At 35.6% G+C, this 18,058-nt stretch overlaps 1 protein-coding gene across 4 annotated transcripts in view; it reads left to right on the forward strand.

The window, feature by feature from the left end:
- The window catches only part of LOC110451516 (heterogeneous nuclear ribonucleoprotein L-like), a 65,755-nt gene that overhangs the window by 27,041 nt on the left and 20,656 nt on the right, over positions 1-18,058 (forward strand). Inside the window, exons 9-12 of one of the 4 annotated variants that reach the window (XM_021499581.1) lie at positions 1,570-1,636; positions 8,582-8,674; positions 15,373-15,450; positions 17,153-17,319. In XM_021499581.1, the coding sequence (XP_021355256.1) occupies positions 1,570-1,636; positions 8,582-8,674; positions 15,373-15,450; positions 17,153-17,319 (405 nt within the window). The remainder of the gene's footprint in view (positions 1-1,569; positions 1,637-8,581; positions 8,675-15,372; positions 15,451-17,152; positions 17,320-18,058) is intronic. The other 3 variants (XM_021499582.1, XM_021499583.1, XM_021499584.1) reach the window with 3 other exon arrangements.

The following is an 18,058-nucleotide window of genomic DNA, read 5'->3' on the forward strand; positions in this document are numbered from 1 at the left end:
AACAAAATCAACTCTCTGTATAAATATATCAGGTGACCGTTAAGGCCCATGGACCTCTTGTTAAATATTTTAACAGGTTCTTTTGAATGACTTTTAATCATAAATACTGATATTTTGCCTGTAGCTTTATTTTAGATCACTTTTAAGGTTGCAAGTGTGAGATTTATACCAGGTGAGCGATGCAGGCCCATTGGGCATCTTGTTACAGAATTAACAGAAATATCATTTAAGTACCTGTACTTACCCTGTTGTAGCTGCATTATCATATTTATTATATCCTGATGATATGTTTGACATCAATGTTTTAGCGAAAGTGTTAATTCAATTTTATATAAAACTATATCTGGGCATGGCAATATGGACAGCAGAAATCACATAGCGGATTGTCGACCATCTTAAAGATAATCAGACTTGAATACAAGGAATTTCATCCTTATTTTGTCTGGAGCATCCTTAAGCCAAGGGGACACAATTTTGTATAAACAGTGGGTGTGGACCCCCTTGGGGCAAAGGGGCGGGCCCAATAGGGGACATTGAGGTAAAACCTTTAAAATCCTTCTTCTACCGTAGGGATGTAGCGATTTTATCATGATTAGGTCTGGAGCATCCTTGGACCAAGGTGACTCAATTTTGTGGGTGTGGCCCCCCTTGGGGCAGAGGAGTGGGGCCAATTAGGGGATATAGAGGTAAAAACCTTTGAAATCCTGCAATAGGGATGAAGGGGTTTCATCCCAGTTTTGTTTGGAGCATTTATGGGCCAAGAGGACTCAGTTTTGTATAAACGGTTGGTTTTGGACCTTGTTTGACTGTGGGCAGAGTTGCTTGGTCCAATAGGGGAAATAGAGGTAAAAAGTTTTGAAATCCTTTTACCATAGGAATTGAGGGATTTTATCCCAATTTGTCCTCAAGCATCCTTGGGCAAAGGGGACTAAATTTTGTATAAATAAAGGGTGAAGCCCCTCTGGGTGCAGGGAGTTGCGGGACCAAATGGGGAAATTCCAGGTTTTAATCTTTAAAATCTTTCTTCTTCTCCATTGGAGGAATTTTATGTAATAAGAATAATTTCCCACGGTTGCTTTATTATCCAGGTGAGCAATACAGGCCTGCTGGGCCTCTTGTTTAATCAATTCTTTTCAAATTTTGTATGGTAATGGTAGATAGAAGCAATAATGTTCAACATATGTTATGGGTTTTTCTGTAGAGTTTCAATTTTCTGCGTTTTTGCATATCTGTTAAAGCGATAACTCAAGCCAAAGCACTTTCCTTACTAAAAGCGCTGAGGAGGCAACACATCCACTCCCGTGGAATTCTTGTTTACTTCTTTCATCTACTATCCGTGATATTTCTGTCTTTCGTTCCACTCGATCAAATCATGATGATGTCAAAAGAACCTCAGATTTGTCAAATACTTTGTATTCCTCAAAATATTGACTGGTCCAGACAGGTTCGGTGTTTTACTGTATATTTGAAGCATTGATAATATTACCTATGAGTGCGAAGTATTGTATGGAAGTATTTCTGGATAAAACTTTTTTCCTATAACATGAATTTTGCTTTGTGCTGTTGTAGCCTACCAAACTGAATGTTGTGAGGAATGACCCTGAGTATAGCTGGGACTACACCAATCCTAACCTAGGTACTGTATATATCTGACTTGCCACTCTACCATAGCTATCCCATAAACTGTTCACTGCATCCTTGAAGTCTTTTTTGTATGGGATGTATGGTTTCTGATTATTCTGTCTGGTTACGGAACTTTTCATTGTTGTTAAAATAATGTTAGTTTTTATATAATATTTGTATTGAAGGTAATTTCGTTTCCTTAAGTTTGATCATCTTTATTGTAAGCCTGTTAATCAAAATTTGATCTGCAAATGTGTGTTGCTGGAGAATCTTCCTTTACAGTTTGTTGGAGCCTGTGTAAAAGTGTTCTGTGCTGATGTTTGGTGCAACTTTCTGGTTTTGGACTTTAGTTCAGTCACTTAACGTTGAATATCTTCCTCCCTGTCTGCTGGTTTTGGGATTTTGTATTTTTGGTATAGAAAAAAGTCAGAAGAGTTGTGAAATTGTAATTTCAGTTTTAGCTTATGCAGGACCTGGACATATTGGAACAAAAAAACTGTATGCAAGAATGTTGTTAGAAAATAAGTCAACAATTATGTTTTAGAATGAAGGACTCATTCATTACCACTGTACAAATTTTTATTCCATTTGCCAAAAAGAAAAGATTAATTATTCCCAGTGAGATTTTATGATTTTTTTCAAAGATTTCATTGAGATATTATATGATATTATATGAAGAGTATAATATTATCACACTCGATCTGTTTATGTTTCATTGTGACTTCAACTAGTCCCACAGTCTGCAATTGATCTTTTGAAATATTTTGATACATTTTGTTACAAGAATATATCACAACTTCCTTGAAATTCTATTTAGAAATATCATTGTTGAAACTATTCATTAAATTATTGCAATTTATTTTGAAATTATACATTGTCATTTAGTCATCGGTGTTAAATTTCCTTTTCGCAAATGCTCTGTTGAGTGGTGATCTAGTTTATAATGGATCTTGTGCAGTTTTACTAAACCTGACATTTTCAGTGTTTCTACATCCTTGCCGGTTTGAATCTGTTGTACGGTATTGGTAAACCTGACATTTTCAGTGTTTCTACATCCTGGCCAGTTTGAATCTGTTGTACGGTATTGGTAAACCTGACATTTTCAATGTTTCTACATCCTAGCCAGTTTGAATCTGTTGTACGGTATTGGTTAACCTGTCATTTTCAGTGTTTCTACAACCTTGCCAGTTTGTATCTGTTGTGTATGTATATGGTGGAGTTAAGGAATTGACTTCAGTCTGAGGTGTATATATATTATATAGACAGAGTCATCTTGACTTGCGTTCTATGAGGTTCATTTGTTTTTGTTAGCACACCTGGCCTGAAGGTCCGAGTGAGCTCATGTCGTGGTGCGTCGTCCGGCGTCAAAAAATTACTTTAAACAACTTCTTAATAACCACAAGGCCTAGGATGATGATATTTGGCATGTAACATAATGTGATGCAGGGCTACCAAGTTTGTTGTGACCTTGACCTTGAATAAATGTCAAGGTCACATGGATTAAATATTTTCAAAATCTTAAAACGACATCTTATGAATAACCATGAGGCCCAGAATGTTGATATTTAGCCATTAGCATGCTTGGATCAAGGGCTACCAAGTTTGCAAAAATGAATAACCTTGACTTATATTCAAGGTCACAGGTCAACTATGTTAACCATTTGAAACGACTTTTTCTGAATAACCAAATGGTGCAGGATAATGATATAAGGCCAGTAGCATGCTAAGATAAAGGGCTATCAAGTTTGTTTAAATGAATGACCTTCTTTAAACAACTTCTTCTGAATAACCAAGAGGCCTAGGGTGATGCTATTTGGCCAGTAACATGCTGGGATGAAGGGCCACCAAATTTGTTCAAATAAATGACCTTGACCTATATTTAAGGTCACGTGTCAGATATGTTAAAATGTATAAAACTTTAAACGACTTCTGAATAACCATAAGGCCTAGAATGTTGATATTTAGTTAGAAGCGAGCTTGGATGAAGATCTATCAAGCTTTTTTTCATTTGAATGACCTTGACCAACTTTCAAGGTCACATTTAGTCAAATATGTATAAACATTTAAAAAACCTAATCTCGATAAACAAAAGGTTGCAAGTTGCATGCTTAGATGAGGGGCTATAAAGTTTGTTCAGCCTAATGACCTTGTTTGACTTTCAAGGTGACAGGGGTCAAATGTGTTTAAATCTTTTGACAGGTTCTGATAATGTTGAATAACATAGTTGTAAATACTGATATTTTGTCTAGTTATATTTTAGATCACTTTTAAGGTTACAAGTGCGAAATGAATACCAGGTGAGCGATGCAGGCACATTGGGCCTCTTGTTTTATGAGTAATTTGGATGCATGGACAGTTTATAGCATAGCTACAGTATGTATATATAAACCATCCATAACAGATACATCAGGTCTGTGATCTTACAAGTTGTATGCATCATTAGTTGATGAAGGATTTTCTGATAATTTTCTCATAGAATCAGTAAGTAACATCTGTTTATTTTTGTTCACTGATTTGAAAATTATCTATTTATTATTTACATTAATATTACATTGATTTGTTTGAATATTTTGTCTGTTATTACAAAATTATCTTGAAATACACATCAACTATGGATTTGTTACATGCTGTCAACTAGATCAATGACCTTTTGAAAAAAATCTTGATTCACCACAAAAATCATGGATCTTTTATAAACCCCTCTGATTGACAAGAATCATCCCAACAAAGAAACATACATACAAGCACCTACATCGGAAACAGATGAATATAGTAAGGTGCACAAACTTGATGTATTGTCATGATCATATCAGTGTGACTGATGATGTTTTACACAGTGATGAAGCCTGGTCTAAGTGACAGTACAAACAAAGACATGTGATGTAAGTCCACGATTACATAGCAATGTGTGCTCACATGTACAGAGTGCACCATGTACACAACAGTCTCATCATTGTACAATTTCTCATGCATATAATGTTAGCACCATACACCTTTTATAATTAGGTGTCGTGCAATACAATGCCTCGATGATTATAATAAGCTGATGGCAGTGTTGTATATATCACTCAGTACATTTTACAGGTAATACAGGTTTCACCATATATTCTCTGTTGAATTTTCCTGTATTGCAAATTGGCCAAGTTATATTTTACTACATCTTATATTGCCGAAACAAGGAAACAGAATGAATTCAAAGGAGCAAGAAATTCACCATGGGTTGTTATTATAAAGGAAAGGACATACTACAAACCTTAACATGATTCAGTGATGTGTATATTGTACAAAAGACATTTTGTTCTGTTTATTTACTTCTCAGTTTGTCTTGAAAATATTTTCAATGTCATCTCGAAGATACACAACATGTTAGACTAAATTCAGGTAATGGAATAATGGTAAAAATTCAATTATTGAAGTGTTCTTGATTTATCAAACAAAATAAGACAAAAATGTATGTAATATACAGTAGTCCTTTTGAGTATTACATTCACTCCTAGATAACAATAAAAATTAAGTATATACTGTATATACTGTCAGTTGTATGTTTGACTCCTTAATCATAATACATGTTGTAGTCTGGGTAACATGAACTATTGAAGTGTGTACACATTTAATCTGCTATTATTTATGAAATAATTTAACCAGGATTTCAATAAATCTCTGCACAATGACATTGCAGATGAAATAATTGTCTAATTGGAAAGTCTGTCGGTTTGCCACTGTACAAAATTGTTCACATTTGTACATGCACATTGTCAATACAAGTTATTTTTTCTTTACCATTTATTTCAAAACAATAAATTTGTCGAAAAAATTATATGTTCAGCATTACATTGAATGAAAATTAAAGCTAGGCTGTGGACCTAGATGTGTCTCCTGTGTCTTAAATTACGTCACTGTTGTGCTACTGGTAAACATCCATACTTATCATGTTATGGATCAAGTACTATTGATGGGAAACTCATTACTGAGGTAACCATGCCAGCATACCTTGCGGGATGTATAGTCCCAAACAGTACAAATACACTTCAATGTAATTTCTTAATAGAGGATTTCCATCCACTTTGATACATCATTTGAAAATAGGAATCAAAGTATATGTACTCAAATAAGTATTAAGTGGATGTGAAGAATTGCTGTGATTTCCATCAATGGTTTATTATGGCTGTTCAATAATCTCCTTTTAATATATGAGTGCAGTATGTATATATATATATATATATGACATGTTCTGTACATGTATAGGGTGAAGTTTACCATTAGGTGTCACTGTCACACTGCTGATTAATTGTACATTAAATCCTACATATTCATATTTTTCAATTTCATATCTCTTTTGATTGCAATATTACCATCAGTGAATAGTTTTTAATGCAAAACATTGTTGATATGCATAGTTGTTATAATCTTAAACTCTGCTTCTTTAAAAAAAATGGTGATTTTCACAATCTCATTCATAATTACACAATATACATAAGCTATAAAAGTAAATACAATTGTAGGTTGAGTCACCTATGTTGCTTGAATACCACAACCCTCTTATATATCACTCTTGGAGAAGCTGATATATCATACACTGTATAGTAGTTTTCCTCTTATTTGCAATTAAATGGGTTTATCAGATGTGTTCACCTGAACCTTATACCTTCACACTGTTTATTTTGCATACAGCTGTACATTTGGGCTTGATAAACAATTTCGGTACACAGCAGTCACATTTTCCTCTCAGCCACAGCATTGTGATACAACACAAGACCTGACCAAGGAGCAAGGCTACACTGCTGGTAGTAGTAGTAGCACAGTATTGTACATAGAAACAACAGCATCCTTACGATCAAAACCAAAACAACATTCTCAGAAAATTCGGACATGCAAAATATAGACAAGGCATTCTCAGAACCAGTGGACAACACTCGGCAGACACACAGGGACACAAGGACACAAGACTTGAAAACACAATTCCATTCAAATTGTGATGTATTTTGATTGGTTGTCCCTTGACAGAATCATCCTGAGAAATGGAGCGATGCTGGTTCACACTGGGATGGATTTTGCAGCATTTGTATGCATGAGTGACTACCCACACCTACTCAAAATGTCAACATGACCATCTGAGGCCATGTGAAAAAACTGGTTTTGAGGATGAAAGCGCTTGTAGTTGGAAAATCTTCGTAATGGTGATGTTCTAAAGTTCTAAATAATATAACATAATATGGTATATTATAAAACATACATTCATGATTGATATTGTACATTTTGTATGTAAAATATTCTGCTTTAAATTAATGTTGTTCATATTGATATGTATAATTGTTTTGTGGTTTAATCTATGAGGATACTCCTATCCTTTTATATGGCTATTAGTATTTAGCTTTTGGAATCAAGGTCATAATTCAACAAAGAAAATAGATAACCAGCTAATCAAATATATGCTAGATGTTTGGAGCTTTAGAGACTGTATTTATGACCTTGAATCTCAACTTTTCCCTTGTCCCAACTCACTTGGCTTCTGTATCTTAAGCAGCCTGTAACTAATATGTACAGTATTTTATTCTTTACTAGCATACATTTCTTTTAGCAATTGAATAAGTGTTGCTCTGTCAAGTTAATAAGATATTTGAGAATCTTGAATGGTTTTACACTCATCTTTTTGAGCTATTCCTGTTTCCTGATGCTTCATGTTTACTCAGTATATGCATGCTTTCTATTTTTAGCCCACCATCATCAGATGGTGGGCTATTCAAATCACCCTCGGTCTGACTGTCAATCTGTCGCCCGTCCGTCCTTAAACATTTCTTGTTATTGCCTTTTCTCCGAAAGTATCGGGAGGCCTTAGGATCTTTCTTAAATTTCATATGCAAGTTCCACCTTGGTCAGTTGTTGTGCATGTGTACTTTTGAGGCTGATCGAATAATCAAAATGGCAGACAGGTGGCCATCTTGGATTTTGACATTTTAAGTTTGTTATCGCTGTTTCTCCGAAAGTGCTTGAGGGATCTCAAATTTGATATGTAGGTTCCCCGTGATCTTTAGTTGTGCATGTTTACTTTTGAGACTGATCGAATAAACAAAATGGCTGACAGGTGTACATCTTGGATTTTGACAGTTCAGGTTTATTATCTCTATTTCTCAAGAAGTATTGAATGGATCTTTCTCAAAGTAAAAGTTTGTTATCGCTGTTTCTCAGAAAGTAGAATCTTTGTCAAATTTCATCAGAAGGTTCTCCTTGGTCACTAGTTGTGTATGTTTTATATTGAGTCCCATCTTAAAAATAACATGACCCCCAAGCAGCCATTTTTAATTTTGACAAGTTTGTTATCGCCGTTTCTCAAAAAGCGTCCCCTTGGTCCATAATTGTGCATGTATTATTTTGAAACTGATTGGGAAATAAAGATTGCCACAGGCGGTCATCTAGGATTTGGGCATTTCAAGAACTTCATCACTATTTCCCAGAAGTACTTGACAGATCTTTCTCATATTGCAATGGTCTGTTATATTTCTTTCACATCAAGTACTGTACTAGTAAAATATGTGAAACGACAAACTCGCCTTGAAGGTTGTCTTTTATACATAGCAGTATGAAGTTTAGATCAAAAGTTACCTCTAGGTGCATTTACTGTTTACATGACTTGATCAAACAGATAGAGAAAAGATAGAACTGACATAGAACTAATAAAGATGGTACAATGGTGGGCACTAAGATCCCTCTGGGATCTCTTGTTATGTGAAAATTTGGCAAGATCACATTATCTACAATATTAAAAAAGATATATAATATATCTAACTAAGAGTAAGACTAACATTTTACTTTCCTTGAATAGTCAAGAGAATGTACAAGATTAAATTTGACTTCACTTGAATATTCAAGTAAATGAACAAGGCTTCAAAGTTTTCTTAATACAATTACTTACAAACTAATGTATATATTCTTAAAAGTATACATATTAATTGTCTTACAGGAAAGGACATGAACCAGCCTCCACAGAGGAATGCCCCACTACTGCAGAACCCACGTTACAGCAGTGGCCCTACTCCTTTTACAGGAGGATCAGGTAAAAACATCCTGGAGTTACTCCCCTTTTCCCAGTACCCATCATGCACTGCACCACTTCAAACTATTTGAGAATTCTGCTTCAAAAGTCATGGTCACTGCTCTACCTCTATGCCTCCAAGTTAGTTGAGTAGGGAGGGGTGTTACATGAATCACTTTGTCAGTTGGTATGGTCTGACTATGCCAGAATACAATGAAACTTCAGGATAACTTGATCAAGCTGCTTGACCTAGCGGTGATGTGCCCCTATTATTCCGAAAACCATGGTTTTAAAATACAGGGTCAACCATGGTTTGACTTTTTAGGTTACCTGACCATAGGTCATGGTAACCTATTGTGAGAGTCTTTTGTCCGTCGTGCGTTAACTTTTCCTTTTGAACACAATAACTTTAGTAAATGTTAACCGTGTTTGATGAAACTTTGTATGCAGCCATATATCAATAAGATCCCAGACGAGTTTGAAAATGGAAACCCCTCGTCAGTAACTTACAGAGTGATTGCCCTTTGTAATAATATTATGATTGGAACTTGTGAACAGGAGAACTTAAGTAATTATCAACCAAGTTTGACTTTGTATGCAGCCTTACATCATTAAGATCTCGGATGAGTTGGAAAATGGGAATTATTCGACAGTAACTTACAGAGGTATTGCCCTTTTTAATAATATTATGATTGGAACTTGTGAACAGGAGAACTTAAGTAATTATCAACCAAGTTTGACTTTGTATGCAGCCTTACATCATTAAGATCCCGGATGAGTTGGAAAATGGGAATTATTCGACAGTAACTTACAGAGTTATTGCCCTTTGTAATAATATTATGATTGGACCTTGTGAACAGGAGAACTTAAGTAATTATCAACCAAGTTTGACTTTGTATGCAGCCTTACATCATTAAGATCTCGGATGAGTTGGAAAATGGGAATTATTCGACAATAACTTAGAGTAATTGCCCTTTGTAATAATATTATTACACTATTTTGTATTGGACCTTGTGTTCACGATAACTTGAGTAAATATCAACCAAGTTTGATGAAACTTTGTATGTAGCCTTATATCAATAAGATCTTGGATGAGTTCGAAGCTGGGAATTATTTGACAGTAACTTACAGAGTTATTGCCCTTTATAATAATATTATTATTGGACCTTGTAAACACGATAACTTGAATAAATGTTGACGGAGTTCAATGAAACTTTGTCCGGTAATTATTTGACGGTAACCTGCAGAGTCATTGCCCTTTGTCATAATATTATTATTTGTCCCTGTGATGTTGATTGGCATTACACAAGAATAGATGTAAACTCATGTGGTACACCTTTTTTAGCCCACCATCATCTGATGGTGGGCTATTCCAATCACCCTGCGTCCGTGGTCCGTGGTCCGCTGTCCGCTGTCTGTCCTTAAACAATTCTTGTTATCAGTATTTCTCAAGAAGTACCAGAGGGATCTTTCTCAAATTTTATATTTAGGTTCCCCTTGGTCCTTAGGTCCGCAGGGCAACTTTTGAGACTGTTCCAATAAACAACATGGCCGACAGGCAGCCATCTTGGATTTTGATAACGAAATTTTGTTATCGCTATTTCTTAAGAAGTACCAGAGGGATCTTTCTCAAATTTCATATGTAGGTTCCCCTCGGCCCTTAGCTGTGCAGGGCAACTTTTGAGACTGATTGTATAAACAACATGGCCGACAGGCAGCCATCTTGGATTTTGATACCGAAATTTTGTTATCGCTATTTCTCGGGAAGTACGGGAGGGATCTTTATCAAATTTTAAATGTAGGTTCTCCTTGATCCCTCGTTGTGCATGTTATATTTTGAGACTGATCATAAAAACAAAATGGATTATAAGAAGAACTAAACAGATCTTTCTCATATTGCAATGATCGATTCTATTTCTTTCACTTTTAAGTACTGTACTAGTAAATATGTGAAATGACAAACTCACTTTGAAGGTTGGCTTTCATACACAGCAGTATTAAGGTACAATGGTGGGCACTAAGATCCCTCTGGGATCTCTTGTTTTAGCTACTAACAAGGTGCTATTAAAATTTTGGGCCTTATTTAATAAATCATTGATTTACGCTTTTACTTGTTTCTTTTAACCAAGAACAGGAGACATACAGTTACCAAGTTTGTTCAAAACAGACCCCTTGGGTCAAAATAGGAGTCACACCCATTTATTTCAGTTATCGTGTTCACAGGGTCCAACAATAATAGAATGACCAAGGGAAATAACTATGTAAGTTATGGTCAAATTGGTCTGGTATTCAAACTCATCCAAGATCTCAATGATACAAAGCTGCATACAAAGTTTCATCAAAATCGTTTCATATTTACTGAAGTTATTGTGTTCACAAGGAAAAATTAATGGACGATGCAGCAAGGCCACTCGGACTGACGAAAAGTATGAATTGGCCCCTGGATGACGGTCCTAATTTGAATCGGATGTCAGGTGACCGTTAAGGCCCATGGGCCTCTTGTTTTGGCAGACAGTGCTGGAGAAGAATTGTCTGTACACAATTTTGTTACTATATACCAAAAGTACAGGCTCACCTTGTTATGCAGAACTATGGTTTGAGGTACTCTGTGTTGTCATTAAAAGCTGGTTGCTGGCAAAAGTAGCCTGCTTTTATCGACTTTGAACTTTCAAAACACAATTATATAAGGTCAACATGAGAACATGTACATTCAACCTTCTATTCTTTTCAAGTCATCACTGCTGTACAGATCATCCACTGAATAAGTTCAGAGATTTTCACAAGCATAGATGCGTCATGGGTAGTACATATGAAAACATGCTATGGATACTGTATAGCCTAAAATTTTCAGATGTCTTAATTGTTTGAAAAAAAATAAAAAAATATTGAAACTTTTCATAATCTTAATATAACATTTATATTTAACTGACCTATTGTCCACTTATCATGACCAAACTGAAACTAAAGACTTATTATAGCTGTGGCCATTAACTTGCACTGGGGTATCAATTGGTGTAGACTGTTAAACAACGGGTTGCTGTAAACTTGTTACTGATGAACAAACTTGGGTTATATGGGCTTATACACATGATACACTAGCTTGTAGTCAAAGTGTGGAGTGTTGAGAGTTGGGCACGGAATGCAAAAGTTGTGTGTCAAATGATAGAATTTCGCTGCATATTTGATCAGAGAATTTTGTTGTTGACAAATAACATGACTGTACCAATTACATCCGGGAACAGCACTGCTTGTTAGATCGCTTACAACAGAGGATTTGACTGTCATCAAGACAATGGTGTACATGCATGTTGCTCTAGGTAGCTTTGGTCATATGATAAAAAGGGTAACACCTGCACACAAAAAAAGCACGCTTAGATTTAGATACCTTTTCTGAAATTACATGTGCTTATATGGATATCATTGGAGTGGATTGAATATTTATTAATCTCAATTCTCAGGCGTAAAAAAAATAGTCTTTAACTTTAAGCAAAGCCTGTATCAAATTGGTGACAGTGGCCCAAGGGTGTTAAATCTAAATCCTAATGAGCATATCTATGTATATATGTCTTGCTTTTGATTGGTCCATTTCATGTAACTTTATTATAGTGTACCCTGAACGATAATAGAAATGAATATATTATTCTATATGATCCAAACGTAACACAAAAATGTTGTAAAAACAGCATAAAAATTGGTCATCCCGATACCAAGATATTGATGTATAAATTGTATGATTTTCACCTGTCCTTCTACTAATTAGCATAATCATAACTCGCGAATTGACCCATATTGGCTGTGACGTCATAAGTTCAACGCCTGTAGAGGTCACCATCGAAGTGATAGGCGCTATCGAGAGCAGCCATGGTCAAACAGCGTCAGATTGCGAATAAATAATATTTTTTCTTTAGCTTTGAGGAATCAGATTATGCTGAAGATAAAATTGTGTAGATGGTATCCAGCCATATGAAATTTGCCAGAATTTCCAGACAGTGAGTTTAATTGAACCCAAACTGACGACTCTGAATAGGGTAACATAGACTGGTAGCATTGCATATCCTGATTCTGAGCACTGATGAGAAATTTTCGAATGAACGAGTTAGAGGGAAATTAATTAGAAATAGTCTCAATGTTGTCGATCAAAGATATTTCTTAATTTTAGCTTGAAATTCAGTTTGCAATCATTTTCTTTACTCTCCATTGAAAACTTATACGATCATGTCGTCCGTGAACATATCTACTTGGTGAACAGTTCCTGTGCCGAAATATTTATATTGTTATATACTGTGGTACCTCTACGGTGCAAAAATACCGAAATATATTAGTAAAAAAAAAATGTTTACAAAATAACTTCAATGTTGGTGTCTGCTGTTTTTAAATGTCAATATTTTTAGTATCGCCGTTTAATGACAAATTGACAACATTGTGTCTTCCTTATGTTAGGTCTACAATTCAAATAAACAGCAAAATACAGACAGTTACTCATTTAATTGTATACAATACAGTACCTATGTATGCGATGCTAAACCAGATCACAGACTTATATTATCTAATTCCATGATTACATTTATCTCAAAAATATAATTGAATTATGATCATGAGATTCAAATATTTTTGTTTCTCCCTATGCATGTAGCATACACAAGTTATAATTTAACATCTTGGTTAAATAATGATAATCATCTTGATCCAATCCCTTAGCATACTTGGGTGTGAACTTTGTGTACAGGTAAATAACACTAAACACCTTTGTCCAGTGCTGACAGCAGGAGGACCAAGACACACCTATATACCTGTGTACAGGTATGAGATAAAAGGGATGTCAGCAGGTGGGCAAGGGGGTACCTGAAGTTAGTATAGATTGCATTTGGTGTAGATTATGTGTCTTCCAAGTTCAATTTAACAACAATGTCCTCGGGCGAGATAACGGGGAAATGTATAAGCAGAGACGTATATATTACGCTTCTGGTATAAGGATAAATCCAAGAAAAATAAAAAGAATTGAAATGCGTAAATACTGTCACAGAGTCGCATTATATGCAAACCACAATCAGTACAACTGCATCACTTGACCGATGAAAGTATGCACATTATATATATCTGATCAGGTAGTTCATTGATAAATTACTAATCTCTGTGACTATGAACTGACAGGTTCTCCCTCTGCAATATTCTTAGAAGTTGTGTGTATATTTATTATGTGCTAAATTCCTTGGATTGCATAAAGAATAAAAACGTTTCAAGTTTTATGACAAGGAGTAAAAAAACCATGGGTTGCTGCTCATTTTGAATATAAATTATTGTACCGGTGCATTTTTTGTCAATTCCAATCGCATATCTACATATATATTGTAAAGAAAGGGGTGCGGTGCACCTACGTCAATTTGACTCAATTTTAGGTGTTCATCAAATGTTCTAAAGATCAATTTAATAATAAAAGGTATATTATTTACAGTCACTAGATTAACCAATTATGTAAAAAAAACAAATATTCGTTTAGATAGCATCCAACACACTGTTTGCCTTCTCAGGAACAGAGACGTATATATTAGTAATACATCGTCTGTGCCAGGAGGAACTCACTTCATCATTAAAATTGTAAAAAAATCATTTATATGTATTTAGTCTTTGAATTTTATCTACACAAGTAAGTGACGACTGAATATATCATATAAGTAGCTAAAAAGCTCACATATCGAACGGTATATTCCTATAGGGCTATTGCATTGTGAGAGCGTTGAACTTATTACGTCACAGATGTGGGCTACCCATATTAAGGCGATCGCAGCTTAGCTAAAGGTTTGTTTTTCAGATAAATCACAATATCTCGGAAACGGAGTCAACTACGACGTTCGCACTTTCTATTTCCTTTACATTGTACAATATGAAGTATTTTCATAGCTTGATATAGCAAAACGTTCAGGGTACATTTTTAGACAGCACTCTGTATTGGCTGCCTCACATGGCTGTTTTTTAAACTATTGTTGCCAGGTAGTACCTTTTAGGATTGTTACACATTATGATAGATCCATGTGAACTAACGAGATTTAACATAGAGTGCTAACTGCGGCTCGTTTTGTTAGTTTATACAGAGACATATATACATTAGATTGGCAACTCGCACAGATCTCGCAAAAACTTGCATGATCATATTGTACAGACATTGGAAATTAGATATGTAGCAAGAATCATTAATGATATGTAAACACAGCCATGATCTTACATTTTTTGAACGTGACTGTATTATTGAATGCAGCGAACCGTATATCCAATATGGTGCAGGTGAAACATAACTCTCGATATGACATTTGGTTGCCGTGACCAATTGTAAGGCAAAGAGCAAGTTGCCTATCTCTGTAATATATAAATCTCGGGTTTATTTGACTTTAATAGAAGTTTTAATTTGAAAATTGCATGGACCTAAACGTTATGGAATACATATGTACAGGCATGGCTCATGAGATATGTGGTTTAATATTTTGGAAAAAGGAAGAGTAAAATTTGTGATATCACAACCCAGGACAGGTGGTTGATCCTTTGACACAAGTACTAGTGGCATCTCTGAGTGGCCAATAAGAACCTACATGTATGTATCGCTCATATGCTCAAGTTCTTACCATCTCTATGACTAAGAAAAGCTTTGATTACAGTTATTGACAAGTTTTGCATCACTGATCAAGTTAGTAAATTGTGTTTAACATTGTGTTTGTGTTTGTCTACAGACCCTCATGGCATGGGTCCAAGTGGAGGCTACGGTACGTATGGGGGATATGACGCCAACGACGAGGATTGCCGGCGTGGTCCGTATCACTGCATTGTGTCTATCATGTTTTAAGGTCACCTGCGATAAAGTCTCATGTGATCTATTCTAATCGCCTTTTGTCCGTTGTGGTCCCTCGTCCGTCTGTAAACAATTCACATTTTTGACTTCTTCTCACAAACCCCTGAACCAATTACAATGAAAATTTGCAGAAACCTTCCATGACCAAAGATGTACCAAAATTGTGAATTAGATGGTCCCCGCCCCCAGAGGCTCTGAGGGCGGGGCCAAAAGTGGTCAAATTGGCTTAAATTTCAACAATCTTTTTCTTAAGACCCAGTTATGCTGAAAACAAATACTCTATTGATAGATGAGTCTTGAGGCGCTTTGTCAAAATTGTGCATCTCATTATCCCCGGGCTTCACATTCGCACATGGGGAGGGGGTTAAATTTTCTATAGTTTATATAGGAAAATGATTCTTTTGGGTATATTTTGTTCATTTTCAATCGGAAATACATTAATTCAAACATGATTTCAATTATAAGCCTGAGATGACAGTTTGACACCTGGAACATTTTGAGTCCGGCCCACCCACAGGGGGCATGGCCCAAATGCATCAAATTGGCTTGAATTTCACCAATCTTCTCCATACTCTGATACATTGGAAGCAAATACTTTTCATTATTTGAAGGTCCTTTAGGTGCTTTGTCAAAATTGTCAATTTTGTTACACCCAAGCTTCATGTTTATCGATTATATAGGAAAATAAAACTTATTTGTAAGTAAACTTAATTGGAATTATAACCCCAAGATGACAGTTTGTTACTATGAAACAAAGGAGCTGAGGTGTAGGCCCCAAAGTGGTCAAATTGGCTTAAATATCAACAATCTTCTTCAGTATAATCATGTTACAGTCTAGGAACAGTTTGGGTACTATGGCATTGGATCTCTAAGAATGATGTACATGTACTGGTGACAGTGTTGCTCATTGATTGATAATACTGTTTTGCTCCTTTCTAGTATTGATCTTGGACATGCTGTGTTGCTCATGTTAAGAACTGTAATCTTTTTATGCTTATATTACTGTATTGAAATGGATGCATTCTATTGTTATGATAGTCCATAACTATATTATTATTACAAGTGATCTTTAGCTTCACTTATTAATATAAACGTGATTTATACAGTCAACTGGGGACCATCTGGAAATATTCCTAACATTGAGACTTCGTCTTAAGAATGTTGAACTTCTTCCGAGATCCTGTATATACTGTATAAGACAGAGTGTAATTATTAAGTGACAAACACAAGGCAAGATATTCAATTTGAAATATATAAATATTGGATTTAATGTAATAAGAAAAAAAAAATTATTTACTTATATACGGTAGTTTGCATGATCTCAATGTTCTCGTACAGGTACATGTAGTTCTTTACTTCGAATTGATAATTGTAATTTTCAATGGAACCTTGACTGCAGTTCGAAGCAGTGAGAAATTTGACTCATAAAAGTTTGGTTCATAAATGGAATATCAGTAGTATTAGATAAGGGGGGAAAATCTGGACTCTGCCGAAAGTTTTGACACATAGAGAAATTTGAACCTTTGAAATTGACTTATGGAAGTTGGACTGTACTTAAAATTGCAATGTATTGGATCAAGTGAAAAGTCTACAGTAACGCTAGTCAGATGCCAGCTTTTTGTTGTATAAGACATAGTCTTATATTAGTGTTTTTTTTCTAGACCATGGACACGGCCATGCCCACCAGAGTATGAGTTCAGGCGGCAGCTATGGGATGTATGACCATGGAGACGCATATGGGGGATACGGGGCCCATGGCGGTCCCTCAAGGCAACACTATGGCCATGAGATGCAGGAGAGATTTGCACCTAAACCAGTTAGTATAATGGTATACACCCCACAGTTTTATATTGTCTCCACTGGTCTGGATTGTGTACATCCCCTTCAAAATTTAGATATTCTGACTTTAGAACACTACCTTTTTAGCTCACTTGGCCTTCGGGCCTTATGCCATGATGCGGCGTCTGTCGTCAGTCCGTCCATCCAGCGTTAACTTTTCAGTTTATACAACTTCTTCTGGATAACAAAAAGGCCTAGAATGATGATATTTGGCTAGTAACATGTTGTGAGTTATCGGTGGCGTGGAAAAATGACAAGATATTTTAAGAATCTATCTCTTGGGGTTAATACAGTAAACCCTTTCAAAGATATTAATTCATCAGTGTTCCAGTAAGAGTCATAACCAGGTAAACGTACTAAACGAATGTAGAGAACAACGCCAATGAAAGCTTTCAAGGTCACAGGGGACAAATATTTTAAAATCTTTTAACATCTTCTTCTGAATAACCAAGAGGGCTAGGGTGATGATATTTGGCCAGTAACATGCTGGAATGAAGGGCTACAAAGTTTGTTCAAATAAATGACCTTCGCCCATATTCAAGGTCACAGGGGTCAATATATGTTTAAATCTTTTGATGATTTTTTCTGTATAAAGTCCAGGGTGATGTGATGATAATTTGCTAGAAGCAAGCTGGGTTGAAAGTCTATAAACTCTGTTCAACCTAATGTCCTTGTTCGACATTCAAGGTCACGGGCGTTGGATGTTTAAATCTTTTAATAGGTTCTTA

Source organism: Mizuhopecten yessoensis, unplaced genomic scaffold, assembly GCF_002113885.1.
Source record: "Mizuhopecten yessoensis strain PY_sf001 unplaced genomic scaffold, ASM211388v2 scaffold6119, whole genome shotgun sequence".
Taxonomy (NCBI): Eukaryota; Metazoa; Mollusca; class Bivalvia; order Pectinida; family Pectinidae; genus Mizuhopecten; species Mizuhopecten yessoensis.